The sequence below is a fragment of the Motacilla alba genome, chromosome Z, assembly GCF_015832195.1.
Source record: "Motacilla alba alba isolate MOTALB_02 chromosome Z, Motacilla_alba_V1.0_pri, whole genome shotgun sequence".
NCBI classification, from domain to species: Eukaryota; Metazoa; Chordata; class Aves; order Passeriformes; family Motacillidae; genus Motacilla; species Motacilla alba.
In genome coordinates, this window is record NC_052046.1 from 45,274,008 (window position 1) to 45,293,036 (window position 19,029).

Sequence of the window (19,029 nt, forward strand, 5' to 3'; positions counted from 1 at the left end):
GAAGCTCTTCTTAAAGCCATGCAGTACTACAAAGAGGGCATCCTTGATATGGTTAACATAGAAATTAATGAAAAAGACCTAAAAGTAAGCAGTTTAGGCAGATGGACATGAGGTTCTGAATCTTGCTTCTGGAGGAGGTACTATCAGAAGAATTGAAAAGCAGTTAGGCAACTTAATTCACAATTTATAAATAGATAATAAAAGGCCTGGAAAAGAGATACTTCAGCACAAAAAAAGAAATTGTGTGGCTTCTGAGGGAGTAAAAGAACGAACTGCAGAAAGTAGCACTGTCTCCCTAAACAGCATATTGTTCTTGTCCTTTTCAAACAAAGTGCTAGATCCTGGGACTGGGAGAGGTCTGACTTAAGAAGATGCCTTTTATGTTATTATTTCCAGTGTTGATATGTAAGCTCACACAGGCACACACAACATCTTATGCTACTGTAGCACAGAAAAGCCCTGTGTTTCTAAGACGGGAAAAGTGTATGTTTTAGAAATCATGGTTGCATATACCCATGTATTTTAGAAGACAAATTATTACTCTCTTAGTTATTACTGCACAGGGAAAAAGTGAGAACTATGTGTCATGGTAAGTCAAAAACAGAAGCTTCATGGTAATCCCTAGGTTACACTGGAAAGGTGTATTAGTGTTTCAGGGCTTCATTAAACTGGGGAGACATAGCTGTAAATATAGCACCAGGTTCCCAAAAGCATGCACATCCACTCAGAAACACAGTCACTACTTTCTCTTTTGTGGCTGTTCACACGTACTTATTTGAGCATCTACTTGAAAGGTGCCATATTAATAATTTTAAACAGATATGCTTTAAAATAATCTCCAATAATTACATGCAAGGACACATCATGAGCTTTTAAAGTAAATAACAGGTTTAACTTATATGTATATCCAAAAATTCATTTTTACTTTAAGATTTAAAAAATGTTTTCCTATTTTTATTTTGTTTCTATATTTCAGCTATTTTCTGTGTGGTAAATAGATTGGTTTGATTCTGTTGTCTAAGTACAGAGCTAAATTTTTTGTGATGCCCTAATTCTCAGCACAAATTTGATTCAAAAAAAGTTTTTCTGGATTTCAAGCAATGACCTTTCAAAAGCTTATCCTCTGTGGCAATTTCATCAAAATGAAACATATCCTAGAAAAACATACATATTTTTAAAAAAAGGTAAGAATGAGGAGGCTACTTTTGCTAGTCATACATGGAGGCCATAATGAGAAGAGGAATTTCATTAGCTGAAAGTCAAAAGGACTTAAGACTCATAAAATGATGATGAAAATATCAAATCTCAGAATAAAATAATAAAAGTGATGGGACTGAGACTATACCATTCAAGTCAGTTACAGTGAATTTTTCCACACATTTAAATGGGAGCAGAATCAATTCCCTGAAAACTTCTGTTATCAATTACTTGAAACAATCTAATATTTCCCAGGGTCAAGAAGAATTTACTGTGAAAGAAATCCCTGACCCTAAAAAAAGTGCATGTCATAGCGGTTGTGGTAAATGGTACCAACCCACACAGCACAATGGAGCCTCTTGGTACTGCTGCAGAAAAGGAAGACTTGCTTTGATGGGAAGCTGCTTCTAATTTTCTCGGGGGAAAAAAAATGTTGCTTTGAAGTATTGTAGGCTTGACATTTTTGGCAGACAACTTGAGGAAGTGCTGGTATGCATTTAAGTGTCTTATGCATCTACGCACTGGTACTCAGTTAGTTTTAATGAGCACATATGTATCTATCAAAAGAGACCTTGAACCTGAAAACTTAAGCCAGGCACTTAGAGAAACTTGTCCTGTCTGCTCTGCCACTTCTAAACAATCTTTTATCATTGGTAGATGATATAAGTGAGCCTGATACCAAACAGGGGTCAGATACAGTTTCAGGAAACTGTCGTATCCTTCTTCACGTCATTAATAATAGAAAGAACATGCACAGCCAGGAAGCAGAAGCTGGGGCTGTTTTCATTATTACTCTACAGCACAGAAACATGGACCTCTCCGTTTTGCCAAACAACAACCATCCTGATAAATTCCTGCAACTGGAGGTTAAATCTTTAGTGAAAAATTCTGCCTTTCTACCCGTCAACTGGGCAAAATTCCCAGAAGCAGCTCTTCCTGGAGTGCAGCAGTGGCACAACAGGATCTATTTACAGGTAAGGTCTAAAGGAGGCTGACATTTTCCTGATTTTTCTACCTTGTTTTAAGGATTAGGAGAAAAATTACATGATGGTGACAGATCAGCTGTAGTTTTGCTTCCTGCGTCTCTTAATCAGCATCAGTAATATTTCCGTATATTTTCCCACGGACATCAGCAAGGATCAGGCTCCATGAGAAGAGTTACTCTCTTCTAGGGGGTCCACTGACTTTATTTCAGTGTATTATGATTTCTACTGCTCTTTGTAACATTTTCATTTCATTTTCCAAAAAATCTACTGAAGTCAAATACCACTTAATTGTACCAAAGGTGTGCATGGAAAATGCTCTCTCAAGTGAGAAAAGCCTCAGATTTAAAACTGAAAGTGAAGTCATATCCCTTAAACTTGATAAAGAGGCACATTGGAGATTCTTGCTACAAATGTATATATCTACATAGCTTGCCATAACTTCCTTTTTATTTTTCTTTTTTTCCCTCGTTTAACTTTGGCCTTCCTGGTATACTGAAAGACAACTGTTGAAAGTGTGAAACATGCTGACTGCATTAATCCAGGTTATTACATAGAGGTAGCAGCAGTTTCTTGGTAAAAACGTAAATGTGCACTGCCTAGCAGAGGCCCTGGAGCTGGCGGTGGAGAAGTTCATGCCTGGATCAGCAGCAGTACAGCTGCATCAGCTCACACCCCTCTGGGCCCCACTTGCTGCTCCACAGTGCTCCTTCCCTGCTGCCCAGGGAGCCCCTCGCCTTTCCCCACCCCTAGCATGAGCAAAAGCTCCAAGGTCTGGTTCTTGTCAAGGGATGGAGACATACATAAGTGGATGTGGGTGAGGGGAGTCATGGAGAAGGGTCTACATTCTCAGGATCCTTAGTGTGGGGGTCGGATTCCCCACGGAAATGAAGAGTAAGAGCCAAAAAAGCTTGAACCTGGGGGAAGGGAGGAGAACGATGCTGAAAGTCTCCCACAGCTACTTCCTGTTGCGCTTCTCCCTTTTCAGACATTTCTCCCCATCAGTTCTCTAAACCCCTTTGCTCCCTCCCAGAGTCCATTCCAGTTCCCTTCCAACAGCAAAGTCCTCCCCCCGTGACACCCGCTTCCATGCTCCTCCCTTACTTTCCCTAGCTTCTTCCTTGCCCCAGCCACCCTTCCCTCTGCCTACTCCACTGCCTCCAGCCACTCTGTTCGTGTTGTATAATCTTTGCTGGCGGCTCCCCAAGGAGAGCCGGGGCGGGGAACACGCAGACGCCCGTAGTGTCCCATGGAAACAACCCTAACCAAGGGACGGAGCCTGAAGGAACCCAAACTGTAGGGTATGGTGCAATGCTGGCCTCACCCCCTCCCCCCATCTAAGCCCCTCTTTTATGCAGGAGGGAAGCAGCCACACACAGAGCCTCCTCCGCAGCAGGGATCCTTCTCCCCATTGTTGTCAATCAGGACGCACTGTCACCGAGCCAGGGCTGCAGAGCTGCGGGAGGATTAAAATGTGTAGGGAGCCCTGTGCTTTTTGACTTCTGCTTTGCTTTTTTGCCACCAGCAAGAAGGTTTTCCTGGAACTCTGTGTCCCAGCCCGGGATGGCTGTTACAGGGGGAATGTCTGTACTCACCATGACTCCAAAAATGGAGTTTGCAAAGTGGTATGTTTTATAAGTGTTAAACCTAGGATACGATCTATAGTTTTTAGTGTAGTCATTACAGAATTCAAGCTCAGATAAAATTCATTGGGCCATTGTCTCTCCCTTATGATCTTGCCTTCTTTTTCTCCTTTTGCCGACAATCAAATAAAGGGAAAAATACTGATGAGTTCCAGACATTAGAAGAAACACAATGGCACAGTGGAGATGTAATGGTGCAGGAATAACATATTTCCCTCTAAGATGAGAGAGATAATGGGGTTAAGGGGTAGTTAATTCAGAAATGGAAAAAGGGGGCATGGGAGGAGGAGAGAGAGAATTAATTTCAGAATATGTGTGCATGATCTAAAGATTCCTAAAGTCATTAAACCTTGAGAGTAGCCTAAATTCCCTCTTTAGAAGCTAATATTCTCTGAAGAAACTAATGCTACTCAGGTCTCCCTATGCAAAGTGACTGCTCAGTGGTATGTCGGTAGTGTCTTCCAAACTTTTATTATGAGATCACTTAAATTTAAAAGCACAGAAATGCTTATGTGTTTTCTCCACCTTTAAGTTTTAAAATTCGTTTCCATTATAAAAAGCAGCTTCATGTAATGACCAAAAACTGCTGGTCTTTCTCCTCACTTTACTCTCTGGTATCAGGCAAATTGAACAGCTTCTCTGCTTTGCATGTATTTTCATCGTCTACTTTCACTAAAACAAACCATAAAGCAGTCCAGGAATTTTGGCCCTTCCTTGTGAAAAGCAGCATAAAAATTACAGACTTTCTCCTGCAAATGTATCACTGCTGACCACGTTTTGCTCACCCTGACAATTTCCAGTCCTGCTGGACTCTCTGTCCCACAGTATGTTTTAATGCCCAGGGCACACCAGATGCTTAATCCTCCATATCTGTTTTCCCCTGTAGTCAACCTGGTAGTTTTCTGCAATTCTCAGACTTCTCTTGTTTATAGTTCCTGTTCCAACCCCCCCCCCCCTTCCCCCCCCCCCCCCCAAGTTTTGGAAGACAGCAGAGAGCATTCAGTCTTAGCAGCATGCTACTTCTTGGCATAGTGTTATTTTGGCCTTACATATGAGTTAATGCCTGTGTCCTGTCCTTGCTTGTTTCTCAGTATACCAGAACAAGAGGGTTTTTTAAAATCTGTAAGTTAAGAGCCGGTTTAGAATCTCTTATTTTTGTCCGCTGGCTCATACATGCATTACATATTTCCACTCTCTCCCTTATTCTTCCCTAGACATCTGCAACTGGCCACAATAAGAGCCAGCTGCAAGGTTTGCAGAAGCTTTGGTCTGAGACTATACAAAAGTTGTTATATAATGCACTCACAGCCCTCCAGAGCTGCATTGCCAATGACAGATAAAACACCTTTTTAAACTAAACAATTCATCACAAGAAGTAGTCTCAATAATGTGCAAATAAAATCATCAATATGAATATTCACTTTTGTCTAAATATCCCTGTCACTACAGCTGAAGTGTTCATAACCATCTACCACTCTCTTTCCTGCCCATGTCAGGTGGCTTTTCAGTTTTGCAGTACCTGAGGCTGCCCTAATGTCTCTGACAAGGAATCCAGATCCCCTTTATTTCCTTCCTTAAAAAAAGTTTCATTTCTAGAATCAGAGAGAGGTTTGAATTGGAAGGGACCTTACAGATCATATGGTGCCAACTCCCCTGCCATAGGCAGAGATGTCTTCCACTCAAGCAGGTGTCTTCAAAGCCCCAGTCAGCCTGGCTTTGAACACCGTCAGGGAGGGGGCATTCACAACTTCTCTGGGCAACCTGTTCAAGTGTCTCACCATCCTCACTGAGAAGAATGTCATCCTTATAGCTAATCTAAATCCGCCTTCTTTCAGTTTAAAGCCATTTCCCTTGTCCTATTTCTGTAAAAATTCTCTCTTCAGCTTTCTTGTCAGACATGTGTATGTACTGGCTGTATGTACAGGATGAACAACCCCAGATTGCACAAATTGGAGAGGTGTTTCAACCCTCTGATCACTGCAGCCTTGTCAGGACCTGCTCAGGCTTCTCAGGAACCCTTGATGTGAGCTGTCTGTCCTACTGTCTTTCTTATTTCCTTTTGCACCTTTAGTTAATCCTTGCCTTCCTGACTGCTTTTGCATCCCATCTCCAATGAGATGTGATTTGTTGAACGAAAGCTCTCAAGTGTTAATATTCTTCATAACAAAAGAGCTTTTAATTTTCCAAATGTCTAGCAATACCTATACAGTTGATACACCTACCACAGGGATTCTTAGCTACACCCTAGAAGTTGTTTGCCTTCAAAATAGTTCTCTACATCAGAAGAATGTCCTTATGAGTGCAGAGAGGGTCCCCCACAATCTGTTACAAGGTTTTTGCACAACAGAGGCTTATAATATTAAACAAACTACTGTCAAATATAATGATCACTCTTCTAGTCACTTTCATTAGGATTGAGAAGGCTGTTATGAAACAAATCCTGTAGTATTTGTTAGCTGTAAGTTTCTGTAGGACTGCCTTGATTAAAACTTCTAGTTGTAGCTGCCCATCAATGGCCTTTCTTACTTTCCCTGAGCATCATTGCCTACTGGGGCTGGCCATGGGAACAGAGAAACTGGTTCTATCTGGGGGAAAAGGAAAGAAAGGCTTGAGTTCCAGGAAGTATATTTCCTTATTTTTTTATCTGTGTTTTTGTTCTCTTATTTCAGGTAAATGGGCTTGAAACCAAGGTCTAGCCTTAACTGTTGATGTCCTGGGTTTGATGGGTGATACCTCATTTCACATGCTGAGAAAATAATGGTTAGGTTGTTTGGTTGTTTCAGTGCTATCAACAGCAATAGAAGTGGGAATAGAAAGATGAAGTCAAGATAAAAATGAGATTAAAATGTTTCCTAGTAATAAAGACTAAATTATAATTTTAGTTATATGTATTGTAAGGTATGCACATTTTGCATTGTAAAATAATCAGCAAGAAAAAAACATGGACTAGGCATATGTTAATTCAGTAATAGAACTAACATCAACCCTCTATAGATCTCTGGACTTTTCATAGAATACTAGTACTTGTATGTGACAGCTCTCTGGGTCTGTCAAAGAGGAACATACTTTTCTCAGTGAAAAATGAGTTATTAACCAGTTATAAAAGTGTCCTTGCTCATGAGCTATATGTAGATCAAACACGGTTATGCGCTTGCAGAGTTTAGCACTTTTCATCTTGTTAAATAAGTATTTCACAGAGGTATTTTCAGTGTTCTCCATAACTACTGCTTCTTTGAGTATTCACTGTTCGTTCCTTCCATTCAATGAATAATGACATAAATTGCCTTTGATTTGTTCTGCTCCAGCCTCATTCACACTGTCTTCTTATATTCAGTGTATGTAGTATGAATTCTGTAATGGATATTGATACCTAAATTTTCAATACTTTTCTCTTTCTTTGAACATTTGCTGCATGAGTCAGAGTCTGTGACAAAGATTGGGATGTGTTTTGAATCTTAAAAGAAAATGTAAAAAGTAATTTTTGCAAGAATTAATACTAGCAAGCATATTTTTGTTATCTAATCTTATGTTTCTCTGCTTCTAGAAATGCATATGCTTAACGCAATATTTTTCATTTTTCTTTGTATGATATCTTAGTCTTAAAACTTTTGGGGTTTGCACATGATTCCAGCTTCTGTCCTTACTTTTCCCTAACTAGTCTGTAGGACATATTTACCGCAGAAATTTTACAATCAAGCATCTGCTGTTATCAAGTACATTTTCCCAATTAGTTTGTCACTTCAATGTCTGTTCTCTAAAATTTCTGCAAACTATATCCTACCCCAAATTCTGGTCCAGATCTTATGATAAAACCCAGTTACCCCTCCCCATCTATTCCGTCTCTATATCTGCTCCAAGCCACCACACTCTCCTCATGTCCATGAAAATAAAGGTATTTCAGACAGTAGGGGAAAAAAGTTCTGCTACAAAGCACTGGTTTTATGGACAAATTTTTGCATCATGCCATCTATTCCATGTTTTGGAGAATTTTATGGAAAACAGCTTTAAAAATTACTGTCAAGTCACATTCTTTTCATAACATTTTAGCCTAGGGAGACCAATCAACCCCTGGTGACACAGTTCGCGTTCTTCAACAAAATGTTCTCCAAGTTCAACTATTTCGCAAGCCTGAGGGAAGAGTCATTAGGGTCAATGACAAATCTTAAATAAGAAATAAATAAAATAAAATAAAATGTAGTCAGAAAGAAAAGGCAGTTAAAAACACCAGCTCAGCTGAAATCTGGCCAGTACAGCCCAGAGGGCTTCAGTGCCAGCTCTCTGCAATGCAGACAGTAATATTATCAGGGGATGTATGGAGGCTAAGGAACGACATGTGGAAATTATGAACTAACAGAAGGATGGGAGGTCGCTGAGGATCCACCCGCCTACTAATGGCAATTATTGATGGGAAACATACTTAGTCACTTCTGCAGGATTAAGTGATAGGAATGCCAGCATGATGCTTCCTCATAGAGCTTAGACAAAGTCTGTTGTTTTCTCCACCTTCATTTTCTGAAGGAAATCAGTCCTTATGCTTCCTTTCATGCCTGCCTGCCTCAGACTAATGTATATGAATCTATACATGCACACATGACACTGCAGTCATGAAGCAGATGATGGCACACAGCAACCGACTTCCACTGAAAATGGATTCACCAGACCACAAAGTGGGCAGAAAATTACTCAAGCAGAAGAAGTCAACAGTTTGCTATCATCTTAGGGACCTTCACTGACTTGATGAGGTGTCCAAGCAGTTCCCAAAGCTAGTGTGCAGGAAGTCAGACATCCTGAGCTCCCACCAGAAAGGTGGAAGGAGAAGTAGAACATGCCCCTAGCCCTTTTGCAGCTGAAGTCCATTCAGCCTGCAGTACCTTAACATCTGGAGATCTCAGTAAAAGTGAAAAATTCAGGGAAAGTCATCCTTACACGGAAGTAAGTTTCTCAGGACCCATCTTCTTCACTGGCTGTTTCCTATGTGCAATTTACCTTATGGGCATCATGCAGCAGGTGCTGCCCACACCTTTGTGATTTCTGAGAGCAGGAGAAAGGTGGGAATTGCCCCCTCTCAGCATATCTGACACAGGACCACTGGTTCAGACCAAGGCTCCCCTTGACTCAACATAAAGTTCCTAAGGATAAAAGTACTTGTGAGAAAGGATGAATATGCTCTGCATTGGTTCTAAAATCCTAAGAGATGGGAGAGGTGTTAAGTGTAGGACAAGGGCTCTGAAAAAAGCAGGTTTCTTAGGTAGCTGACACACTGTGGTACCACAGATCAGTAGCAGGTTAATTGAAAGTCTTGAGGACAGAAGGCTGGGTCAAACCTTGAATAGTTTGGACTAGAGAGTCTGATTGCATTCCTCCATTCCTCCTTCAATTACAGATTGAAAAGTATCATAACCACTATTTTACAGACCCCTAAAGAGGCCCTTAGTGCTGTTTTAAGAGGCAGCTTGTGATTTCTCAAAAATTATGATCCCACCAGAGCTGTTATTCTTCTTCCTTCCTTGACATCCACATGTTCTAAAAGGTCTTATTTAACAGTTTTTGTTTTGGGAGACTGCTCAGTTATTTAATTACCTGTGAATTCTGACAGTGCCCTCAGTTGAATGAAAAGCCTCTTTGACATCCTGACATGGATCTAGCATTCAAGAGCATGAACAGAACTGTGTAACTGTGTCACGCTCCTGCAATCATAGATGCATTTCCAGTTGAGGTTGTTACTTATACACCATTGCCTCTGTGGTCATTTTACTTTGTCCTTATATCGTCACTCCTGCATCACACATCCATGCTTCCACCAGAACTATAATGTTCTACTGCAGCTCTCTGTAGCACTGTTTCACTAAAGCAGAGGCCTTCTTCCAGCAGGCACTATAATGTCAGCTCACATTTGGAAAAGAACTTAATGTTCAGATTGTACCCACCTGCTTTCCCCAGAAGGAAGAAAGAGTGTCCAGAGTGAGCAGTCAGGCTCCCTTGCTGTAGAAGTTTGCCAGAAGGAGAAAAATGGCTGCATATTCAGTTTTAAAGTGATTCTGTTACATTACAAGTGATAATTCTGGAAGGGGGCCTGTATTGTAGGTAATGCAAACGAAAGCCAGGTTCTGATCTAATTTGTGTCTTACAGAGAGAAAACAGAACTGTCACTGAGCTGCCAGGCTTAGACTTGAACAGGGTCAGTCAAGAAATAATAGACAAATCATTGGGGAAACACATTACTCCCATCACCCTGAAATCCACAATCAAGAGCAACCCACTGTACAGTGATATCCACGTGGATGATGACTGGGAGGAGAAGAAAAAGAGCCCTTCCTGGACTGTGCAAGACTATGACAGACAGTCACTGCACTCTAACTTGGCCAGCCACATAAAGGTAATTGGCTGCTGTGCTGAGTTTGAGCAAGTGAATTGCTGTGAGCTGTGTGGTACGTGCATAAACCAGTGTGCAGCCCTCTTGGATCTTTAGGTTGGATTACAGAAGTAAATATGGAGGTATTTTCTGGTACAGACATGACACTAACATGAGTCTGATCAGGAAAAAAGTCTATATATCTAGTGAGATTCCAGGAATTGAAATTTTACAGTACATGACTTCTGATGAGAGAAACTCTTAAACCACAACGCTGTACAACTCAGCTTGCCTGTTTACATAGGGAAGAGCTACAAATGTGGGACTTAAATATAGTGGCACTAATATAGTCATTTTATAACTGTTCGTAGCAAAACTCTGTTATCAAATTACATTTGTTTTCCTCAGCCTCATCCACACTATACAGGATCCTGCCTCCCTGTGGGTTGGCACAAATCACTTCTAGGATTACTTTTGTTTTTGGTTTGGTTTGGTTTGGTTTGGTTTGGTTTTTTTTTTTGCTGTTCCATTTTTTGAAAACAGAGTCAGAACTGTGTTTATACAGCGTGACATCTCTTCTTGAGAAGACAACATGGTTTGTTCTGGGTTTTTAAACACACTTCAATGACTGGTGTCCTACTTTTGGTTCCTGGATGAAAAGTGTGGTTTTAATTTTCCCCAGTGGAACATTTGCAGCATCTGAAAAGTAGCACAACCTACATTCATATGAAAGTGTCTTGCATTGCATATGTGTTGTGATATCTTAAATTCATTAATCAGTGTCTGATGATAGCCAAAATACTTCTGGGTATGTTCTAATGACTTTGTGTGTAAGAGAGAGAAACTGATTTCATTTTCTGACTTTTCTTCTAGGAAAATCCTAATGATCTACAGTTCTGGATGGGGGATATTTATACTCCTGGGTATGATACCTTGTTAAAAAAGAAGGAGCGAGAAAAAAAACATTCAAAATACTGCCGAATCATTCTGCTTATGGTACTAGCCATTTGCATTCTAATTACTGTAATCACACTTAGTATTTTACTTACTTAGCTTAGCCAAATGATGATGAAAATTTTTTTCAATAAATATTTTTATTAAATTATTTCCTTCTCTGGTTTTATTTGAATTCCTTTTTTTTCTTTTTGTCACAAAAACAATTTATTTGACACCACTTCTTCAAAATATTCCTGTACAGCACAAGGAGTTGACCCTGAAAAGAGACAAATATTCTGTGCATGGCTGAATGTCTCCTTGCAGGTATAATTTAAAAAGAAAACTATACTCCATCTTTTTTAGTGCCTTCTTTGGTCTAGCGATTTAAGTCAGTATGTGTGGTATGTTACATACAGTGTGTATAGAGAACCAGCTGACTATTTGTTCTAACAAAAACATACCATCCTCTTTGTCTTTTCATGACAGCTATTTTTAGAATATAGAAAAGCATCATAAAGCATCATCCAAGATATCCCAAAGAATTACAAAACAAAAGCTAACACATTACATAGTCACTCACTGCATTGCTGCAATAATGCAGCCCATGGTAAATGCCAGCCTAAACACATAAATACTTTATTACACTTTTTCAGAGAAGAAAAACAGAAAATAGATCATTGTGTTTCTATCAAAAAAATTCCATAATCTGTGACAAAGTTCTTCATCAATAGGTCATATTCTTTCAACATGTTTCTGTCATCCCAAAAGATGATGGAGTGACAATATATTTTTTCAACAAAATCTGTGGAGTAGAGTATAACCTGGAATTAATATGCCTTAAAAATATTAAAGTTATATAACCAAGATGTGAAAAAAAATCTCTGTAAATTAAAGGAACAAAATTAAATTTTTAGAGCACACAGATCGTTAAGTTAATATACATCAGAATAATTCAGAGAATAAAAACATGAGATAAAATTGCAAAATAAAAACTGGTTGAATAGGGAGACAAGAACTTCAAGTAATTACTTCCTTTCTGAAAAGATACTCTGGGTGCTGCAAACCCTTTATACCTCTGTATTTGGTATTAAAGGAGCTATGAATACTATTGAGATATTTCTCTTTTGAAAGAGAATCTCACAGACATACATGATAACACAGATAACCTGGAAAGTCGAGGTTATACCAGGTCTGCTTCTTTACCCACAAAAAATTCTTTGGATTAGTCAGGAATAGAACTAAGGCAGAAGGTTTGTACTGTCCCCTCTGAATTCTAGAATGTGCCCTACCTACAGCAGGTTTACAGTGCTTTAACACATGTCAAGACGAATTCACTTTCAGACAAGTGTATTTCATTCCTTCCTTCTCGTCTAGTCCATGATTGATTCTTTTGTGTGCTGTAACTTCTTGGACCCTACTCTATCTTGCACTATAACTAGTTTGAAGATTCAAACGAAAAAAATTCAAGCTAAAAAAGCTTACTGCTTTAATCTGGTGTGCTGTCAACAGTAAAAGAGTAGTAGCATTTAAATGCACGTGCATAAAATAAGTATCCTTGTTACAAAATTGGACATTGTTGTAGATCTACAAGGGAACTCAGTCTCCTGCCCTGCTGCAGTTTCAGTACAGATGGGGGTTCTTGTCTGAAAGATCAGTCCCGTTCAGTTTATGAAAGTAAGAACTTGGGAGTATTTTACAAGACTAATAGCTGACATTATGAAGTAACTACTAACATTAAACCAACAATACTTGACTTTTTTCCAGCCCAAGTACATTTGCTTTAAGTGCATTACATATAATGCAGAGACGTACTTTTGTAAATTATTGAGGCCTGCAGGCTGGAAGCCTAAAAGCAAAGAGCTCTGTAATTTCCAGGAAAACCGCCAATAATGCGAGTTTCTCAACTACATTACTCTGTGAGGGCTTAGCTGGAAGGATAAAGCCGTTTCCTCCACAAATTGACTACGGGCTGTTTTAGTCCGATTTCACTGCTGTCACCTAGCGGAGAGCCAGCAAAGAGGAGAAACGTGTCAGGCGCGAAGATGCCGCTTGGAACTAATTTTTCTTTGTTTGTTTGGGTTGGGGTTTTTTTGGTTGTTTTTTGTTTGTTTGTTTGTTTTTAATAATGTCATGTTTCTCTTGGATGCGGGGGAAGGGCTGCTCGATTTTTTGCGATCGCCAGGCATCGCCGTCGCGATGCGGGTTCCTTTGGTGACCCCTCGCGGCGGAGCGCGGCGGGCGGAGCAACTCCAGCGTGTTCCCGGGAAGGTGCGCTACGTGCTGAGTGCCGGCAGGGAAGGGACGGATCCTTCCGGCCCGGCGGGGAGCGTCTGCACGCCCATGAAGGAAGGGGTTGCTGCTGCGCCTTTCGGAGAGCACTCGCATGGGAAGAGCCCACTGTCTGCATAAACGCGAGCTGTGCTGCTGGTAATGAGAAAATAAGCAACACTCGAATACTTTGAGAGGAACCAATCAGCTCAAAAGGCTGAGAGACAAAGACTTTTTGTCAGGGGACAGTAGTGGAGCCTCGGGATCCTTTGTACCATGTGCTAACTCTAAAAAAAGTAAATTAGACACCCCTCCTTTAATCATTTGATGCCATGTTGCTTTATATAACTTGTAGGGAAAAAAAATTAACTTTTTGGTTGATAGACATTGCTGTGTGTTGTTTCTTTTGTCACTTGACTTTTTTGCTTTTGTTGGTTTGGGTAGTTTGGGATTCCTTTAATTCATTAATGACAGAGACTGAAGAAGACAAGTCATCGCGCAACATTCATAGTAAACTAGCATTGGTATTGGTGGTTAGAGAACAGAATGTTCAGTATATTCCAAAAGTACTTAAAACACTATAAGAAAAGAAGGCTCAGGGGGACCTTGTTGCTACATAAAAAGAGGTTGTAGACATGGATGTCAGCCTCTTTTCCCAGGTAGCAAGAGGAAATGGCCCCAAGGTGTGCCAGGGAAGGTTGGGAATGGATATTAACAGAAAATTCATCACTGAAATGGTTGACGTGCACTAGAACAGTTTGCCCAGAGAAGTGAGGGAGTCACCACCTACGGAAGTGTTCAAGAAGCATATGGACACGGTTTATATGCACATGGTTTTGTGGTCATTACAGTGGCGCTAGTTTAAGAGTTGGCCCTGATTATCTTAGAGGTGTTTTCCAACCTTAATCCTTATATGATTCCATGAATGAAACAATTCTAGTAGGTTAAGTTTCCAGTAACTAATCTCTGTGATCTAAATTCATTGGTCTCTTACTACCCTGAGAGCAGGCTTGCACACATAATTTCATACTTTCACAGAATCATAGAATAAGCTGAATTGGAATGGACCCATCAGGATCATCAAGTCCGACTCCTGGCCCTGCACAGGACACCCCAAGAATCTCACCATGTGCCTAAGAGCATTGTCCAAATGCTTCGTGAACACTGTCGGGCTTGGTTGTTGTGACCAATTTACAGGGGAGACTATTCCAGGGCACAATTACCCCCTGGGTGAAAAACCTTTTCCTGGCATCCAACCTAAACCTCCCCTCACTCAGCTTCTTTCCATTTCTTCAAGTCCTGTCACCAGTCAAAAGAATGAAGGGGTTGATGCCTGTTCCTCTGTTTTGCCCTGTGTGGATGTTGAAGACCTCAGTGAGGTCTCCCCTCAGTCTCCTCCAGGCTGAACAGACCAAATGACCTCAGCCACTCCTCATACGGCTTCCCCTCTAGATCCTTCACCATCCTCACAGCCCTCCTTCAGATGCTCTCCAATAGCTCAATATCTTTTTTATATTGTGGCATCCAGAACAGCCCCCAGCACTCAAGGTGAGGCTGCCCCCGTGCAGAGCAGAGTGAGACAATCCCCTTCCTTGTCCTGCTGTGCCTGATGCACCCCAGGACACAGTTGGCCCCCCTGGCTGCCAGGGCACTGCTGGCTCACGATCAACATGCCTTTAACAAGGACCCCAAGGTCCCTTTCCTGCAGCCCTCCAGAAAACTTGACTTCAATAAGACTTTAAATAGGTGCTTAAAGGTAGGAAAGAAGTCAAGTTTTCATCAGAATATAAACAAATCTTGGCCTGATTTTTAATTTTTTTCCCAGTAGTAATCAACTAAAATAGCAGAAAAGACTCCTATGTAGTCAGTGAAACTTCTTAACATACAAGTTGATACATCCCTATCTTACCAACACCTCTAAAAAGATGTAGGACAATGATATAACTGTGGTAGAATACTACCTTTTGCTGGCAAAACTGGCATTTGCAGTAACATGCAATAATTGCAGGAATTTGCTCTTATAAACTCTGCAGCAGCAACCTGGAAAAAAATGAGAGTTCTGCAGATTGTGCCCACTTATAATTGCACTGGCAATTACTATATTTCACAAGTGATTTTAGAGAAATTACCTATTCTCCAGTAAATAAGGATTATCTTTTTAAACTACTCAATTGATTGAAATTTTTATACTGGTTTTCAGTAAAACTACTCTCCCAAATCACTAGAACATATTGGAAGACTCTGCTGAGGAAATTCTCAGCCTTTCTTTTCCTTTGCTTCATTCTTCTCATGCCAAAAGTGTCCAGAAATATGCAACTATGTTCTCATTTTATTTGGTTTTGGCCTGTAAAGTTGCTGAAAACAAAGTCCTGCATGGTTCTGGCAGTTCAACAGGCACAATTTGGGAAAATTACAGCTACCACTCCCCTTCAGTAAACACAGACCTGGTCCATGAAAAGATCTCACAGGGTTTGTTGCTTTAGTAGGGTACATATTTTCATCTTCCAGCCTATTTTTTTTCCTTCCAATGCACCTATTACAGAAGGCAAGGTCTATAATAAAAATTAAAAAAAATTTTAAAAAAGGGGGGGTGGGGGGGAAGAGACATTTTTAGTTTGCCATGAGTAAAATTAGCTGTCACATCAGGATTTGAAAAGAAAGAAGCAATGTGAGTTGTGAGTTGCAATATACTATAAATATCTCTGGGTAGGGCAAAAGTTACTCCTTTAATTATGATATTTTGGTGTGTGAATGGTAAATGAATAACAGCAGAATCTATGTAGATGCTGTGTATCTCTTCTACCTATCACTGAAAGATCAGGAAGGTCTACCACAAACTTCCCTATCCAGGTTCCAGTGACTAGTTCTGAGATATTTTGAAGCAGATCAGACTGCCTAATACACTCCAAGGATCAATTCTATGTGGTTATGCTCCTGTAAGTTGAGTCATTCATTGAAATACAAATTTATGAGGGATTTAGTCAGCCATCACAGGCTGACAGGCATCCAGCACAATAAATGCAATACTTCTGTCAACTATTTTCTCTTGTGGTTTTACTGGTTAGAATATGCATCTAGATTTGAAAAGTTAGAGTATCAGTTTCCTTCTGTAACAAGTGACAGGTGTAAAACAGAGGGTATCATCTCTGTGTTGCACAAGATAAATTTCAAAATTTCCCAAGATATTGGTTTGGACTCAAGACACTGCCACACCCCTATTCAGGTGCATGGGGTACCTACATATATTCATAGGAACATGACATGTGCCATGGGCAATTAATGTCTCAGCAAGCTAGTGGCACTTCAAACTCAGAGTTGTAAGTCAAGTTTGATAGGCCTGTGCCCACTTACAGTCCATTATCTGAAAGGAGGACAACAGAAAAATGGTAGAGAAAATAAATTCCTTCATGTAATATTCATCTCTAAGTCCATGAATCTAAATCTATATAAGATTTAACTTGCAAGTTTTGGGAATTGTGGGAGCATTGCCCCTTCCCCTCCTCTCCAAAAAACCCCACATTATTTGCAGATTTCTGCTAAGGAGCAGATGTAGTTCAAGTTTGAGCTGAGGTGGTGTTTGAATGAACACGTGTTTTAGGTAAGCAGCTTTTGACCAGATCGCTCTATCCCTCTTGATTTCTTCCTTTCGCAGGTGTCTCTTTGTGACCTTCTCCCTGGGAGCAGCCAGTCTGGTCAGTGGTGGCAGAGCATCCTGACAGGCAACTCTCTTCCTGACAGAGGTATTTGGCACGATTTTCTAATCATGGAAGCTGACTTTGTTAATCTTTGCAATGGAAAACTTGTTGCAGTGATCCTTATATGGCAAAACGCTGATCATGAGACACTGCATCCAAGAGTCAGAATATTCTGTTACCAATTACATATTAAGGGTTCTTTTTCCTCACCAGAGCTATTGCAAGTCATCTGGTTGTGGAAAAAAATGCTGGACACTCTCTCCTCTGATATATTACACTCTACTAAGGCAATCCGGCAACAAAAATCCTGTACACAATTATATTTTCAATGCATTATTGTAACCAGTTGGCTGGCAATTTTTAGGCTGAGAGAGAAGAATAGTTAATTCATAGCAGCATGACTAGCTATGTCATTTTGACGAAAACACACAGATCCTGAGTTGGTGTGCATTATTTTTTCCATCCATGTATTTAGCTTCACAGACAACCCAGTATATGAACCAGCCTTTTGAAGAGGGCTTGTTTCTCTCTGGGGTTTCATCTGTGCTGATTGTGCTCCTTTTGGAAATTCTCCAATAAGCCACTCTCAATTCAGAAATCAATTTGCTGCAGCTGCTGTAGTAAATTGAAACTCTTGTAGCTGTAAGTGGGTTCATCTGTGGGAATTCTTCCTGCCTGTGGTAAGGTTAGTCTTGGAGGAAGCATTGTGGAGTTAAGGCAGAAAGCAGAAAGTTTTATGGCAGCACAGTTCTTGTTCAACACAGAGCACAAATCTACTGAGTGTTGGGCTTATTTGCTTCAAATTTGGCAGACTGCTGTTTTTAATACCTGTGGGGTGTGTGTGCCTGTTCATCCTTTAAAGCTGCTTTTCTCTAGGCACAACTGAATACTGAAAACACAAACATAAGCATGCATGCTGAAGCAGTTTTTTTTGTTGTTGTTCAGTTATTTGGGTCTCTCTTCTAAATACCTTGATCCTTTCTCAGTAAGAGAAGTGATAAAGACAATGGAAATAACGGGATGATTTTCTTGTGGGAGGTGCTTACTTTTTTTCAAAGTCTGATTCCTCTTTTCTACAACCATATATGCATTTTTTATTTTCTGAACTGTGAGAATGATAATGTTTTGAAACTGCTTGGGATATAAAATAATCTGGATACAGAAGCCATTAGTAAATAATGTTCTGTGTGTGACTAGCCATGCTGGTGAATTGCTAAAGAAGAGACTGTGTGCCTCATCTTATTCTAAAATGAGCACAGGGCATTCAATCTGTAAATGTGCATTAGTTCTCTGGCTTTTTTAATGACCAATGACATAAATATTGTCTCAGCTCATTGAGATGGGAGCTGAACCAAATGTTAGTAAACTGGCATGTGGATAATTTTCATAGTTGAGGGCCTAAATTTTTATTTTTACTTTCATTTTTTAAATGTCTGCTTCTTAATATTAACTAAGCATCTAATAATAACTAACTAATATTAATTAAGCCTCAAGTTTCAGAATCATTTGTGGGGAAAAAAAATTAGAGCAAGGAATCTGAAAGCTCTGTTTTTTCTGAAATGGTCTGTATTGCTCTACAATTTTGACAAGTTATTGCTCCCTATAAACACTTCTGAAATGCCTGCAATATTAAGTTACCATAGAGCACAGTTTATAGAGACTGTTTAAAAATGAAATAATGAGAAATGGAATGGAAAACCTCCTAATTTGATAAGATTAAGTGTAGGGCTTTGGCATTAAATCAGGCTTTGTCCTTGATTGAAATGTGACATAGAAAGTATACTTAGGACAAGAATAAATCCTGGGCAAGGCATTTAGAATTGAATGAGCTGATACAACAGTATCTCTGAATTTTTACATATGGGTTAAAATATTAAATATTAGAAGTAATTAAGCTGGAAGTATAAGTTTATGCAAAGCTCAAAGCTAGAGAAAAATGGATTCTCCTGGCAAAT

At 39.9% G+C, this 19,029-nt stretch overlaps 1 protein-coding gene across 1 annotated transcript; it reads left to right on the plus strand.

Moving 5' to 3' along the window:
• The first annotated feature begins 2,005 nt into the window (after positions 1 to 2,005).
• MINAR2 (membrane integral NOTCH2 associated receptor 2) lies at positions 2,006 to 11,228 on the plus strand. The gene is made up of 3 exons (XM_038125051.1): positions 2,006 to 2,171; positions 9,954 to 10,199; positions 11,049 to 11,228. Exons 1-3 carry the CDS (start codon positions 2,007 to 2,009, stop codon positions 11,226 to 11,228), a joined length of 591 nt encoding a protein of 196 aa, XP_037980979.1. The 5' UTR covers position 2,006.
• The last annotated feature ends 7,801 nt before the right edge of the window (positions 11,229 to 19,029 follow it).

Coding starts and splice junctions, on each gene's coding strand:
- MINAR2 (XM_038125051.1), top strand. CDS start 2,007: ATGGACCTCTCCGTTTTGCCAAACAACAACCATCCTGATAAATTCCTG. Junction 2,172..9,953: donor ACAACAGGATCTATTTACAG/GTAAGGTCTAAA, acceptor TGTGTCTTACAG/AGAGAAAACAGAACTGTCAC. Junction 10,200..11,048: donor ACTTGGCCAGCCACATAAAG/GTAATTGGCTGC, acceptor CTTTTCTTCTAG/GAAAATCCTAATGATCTACA.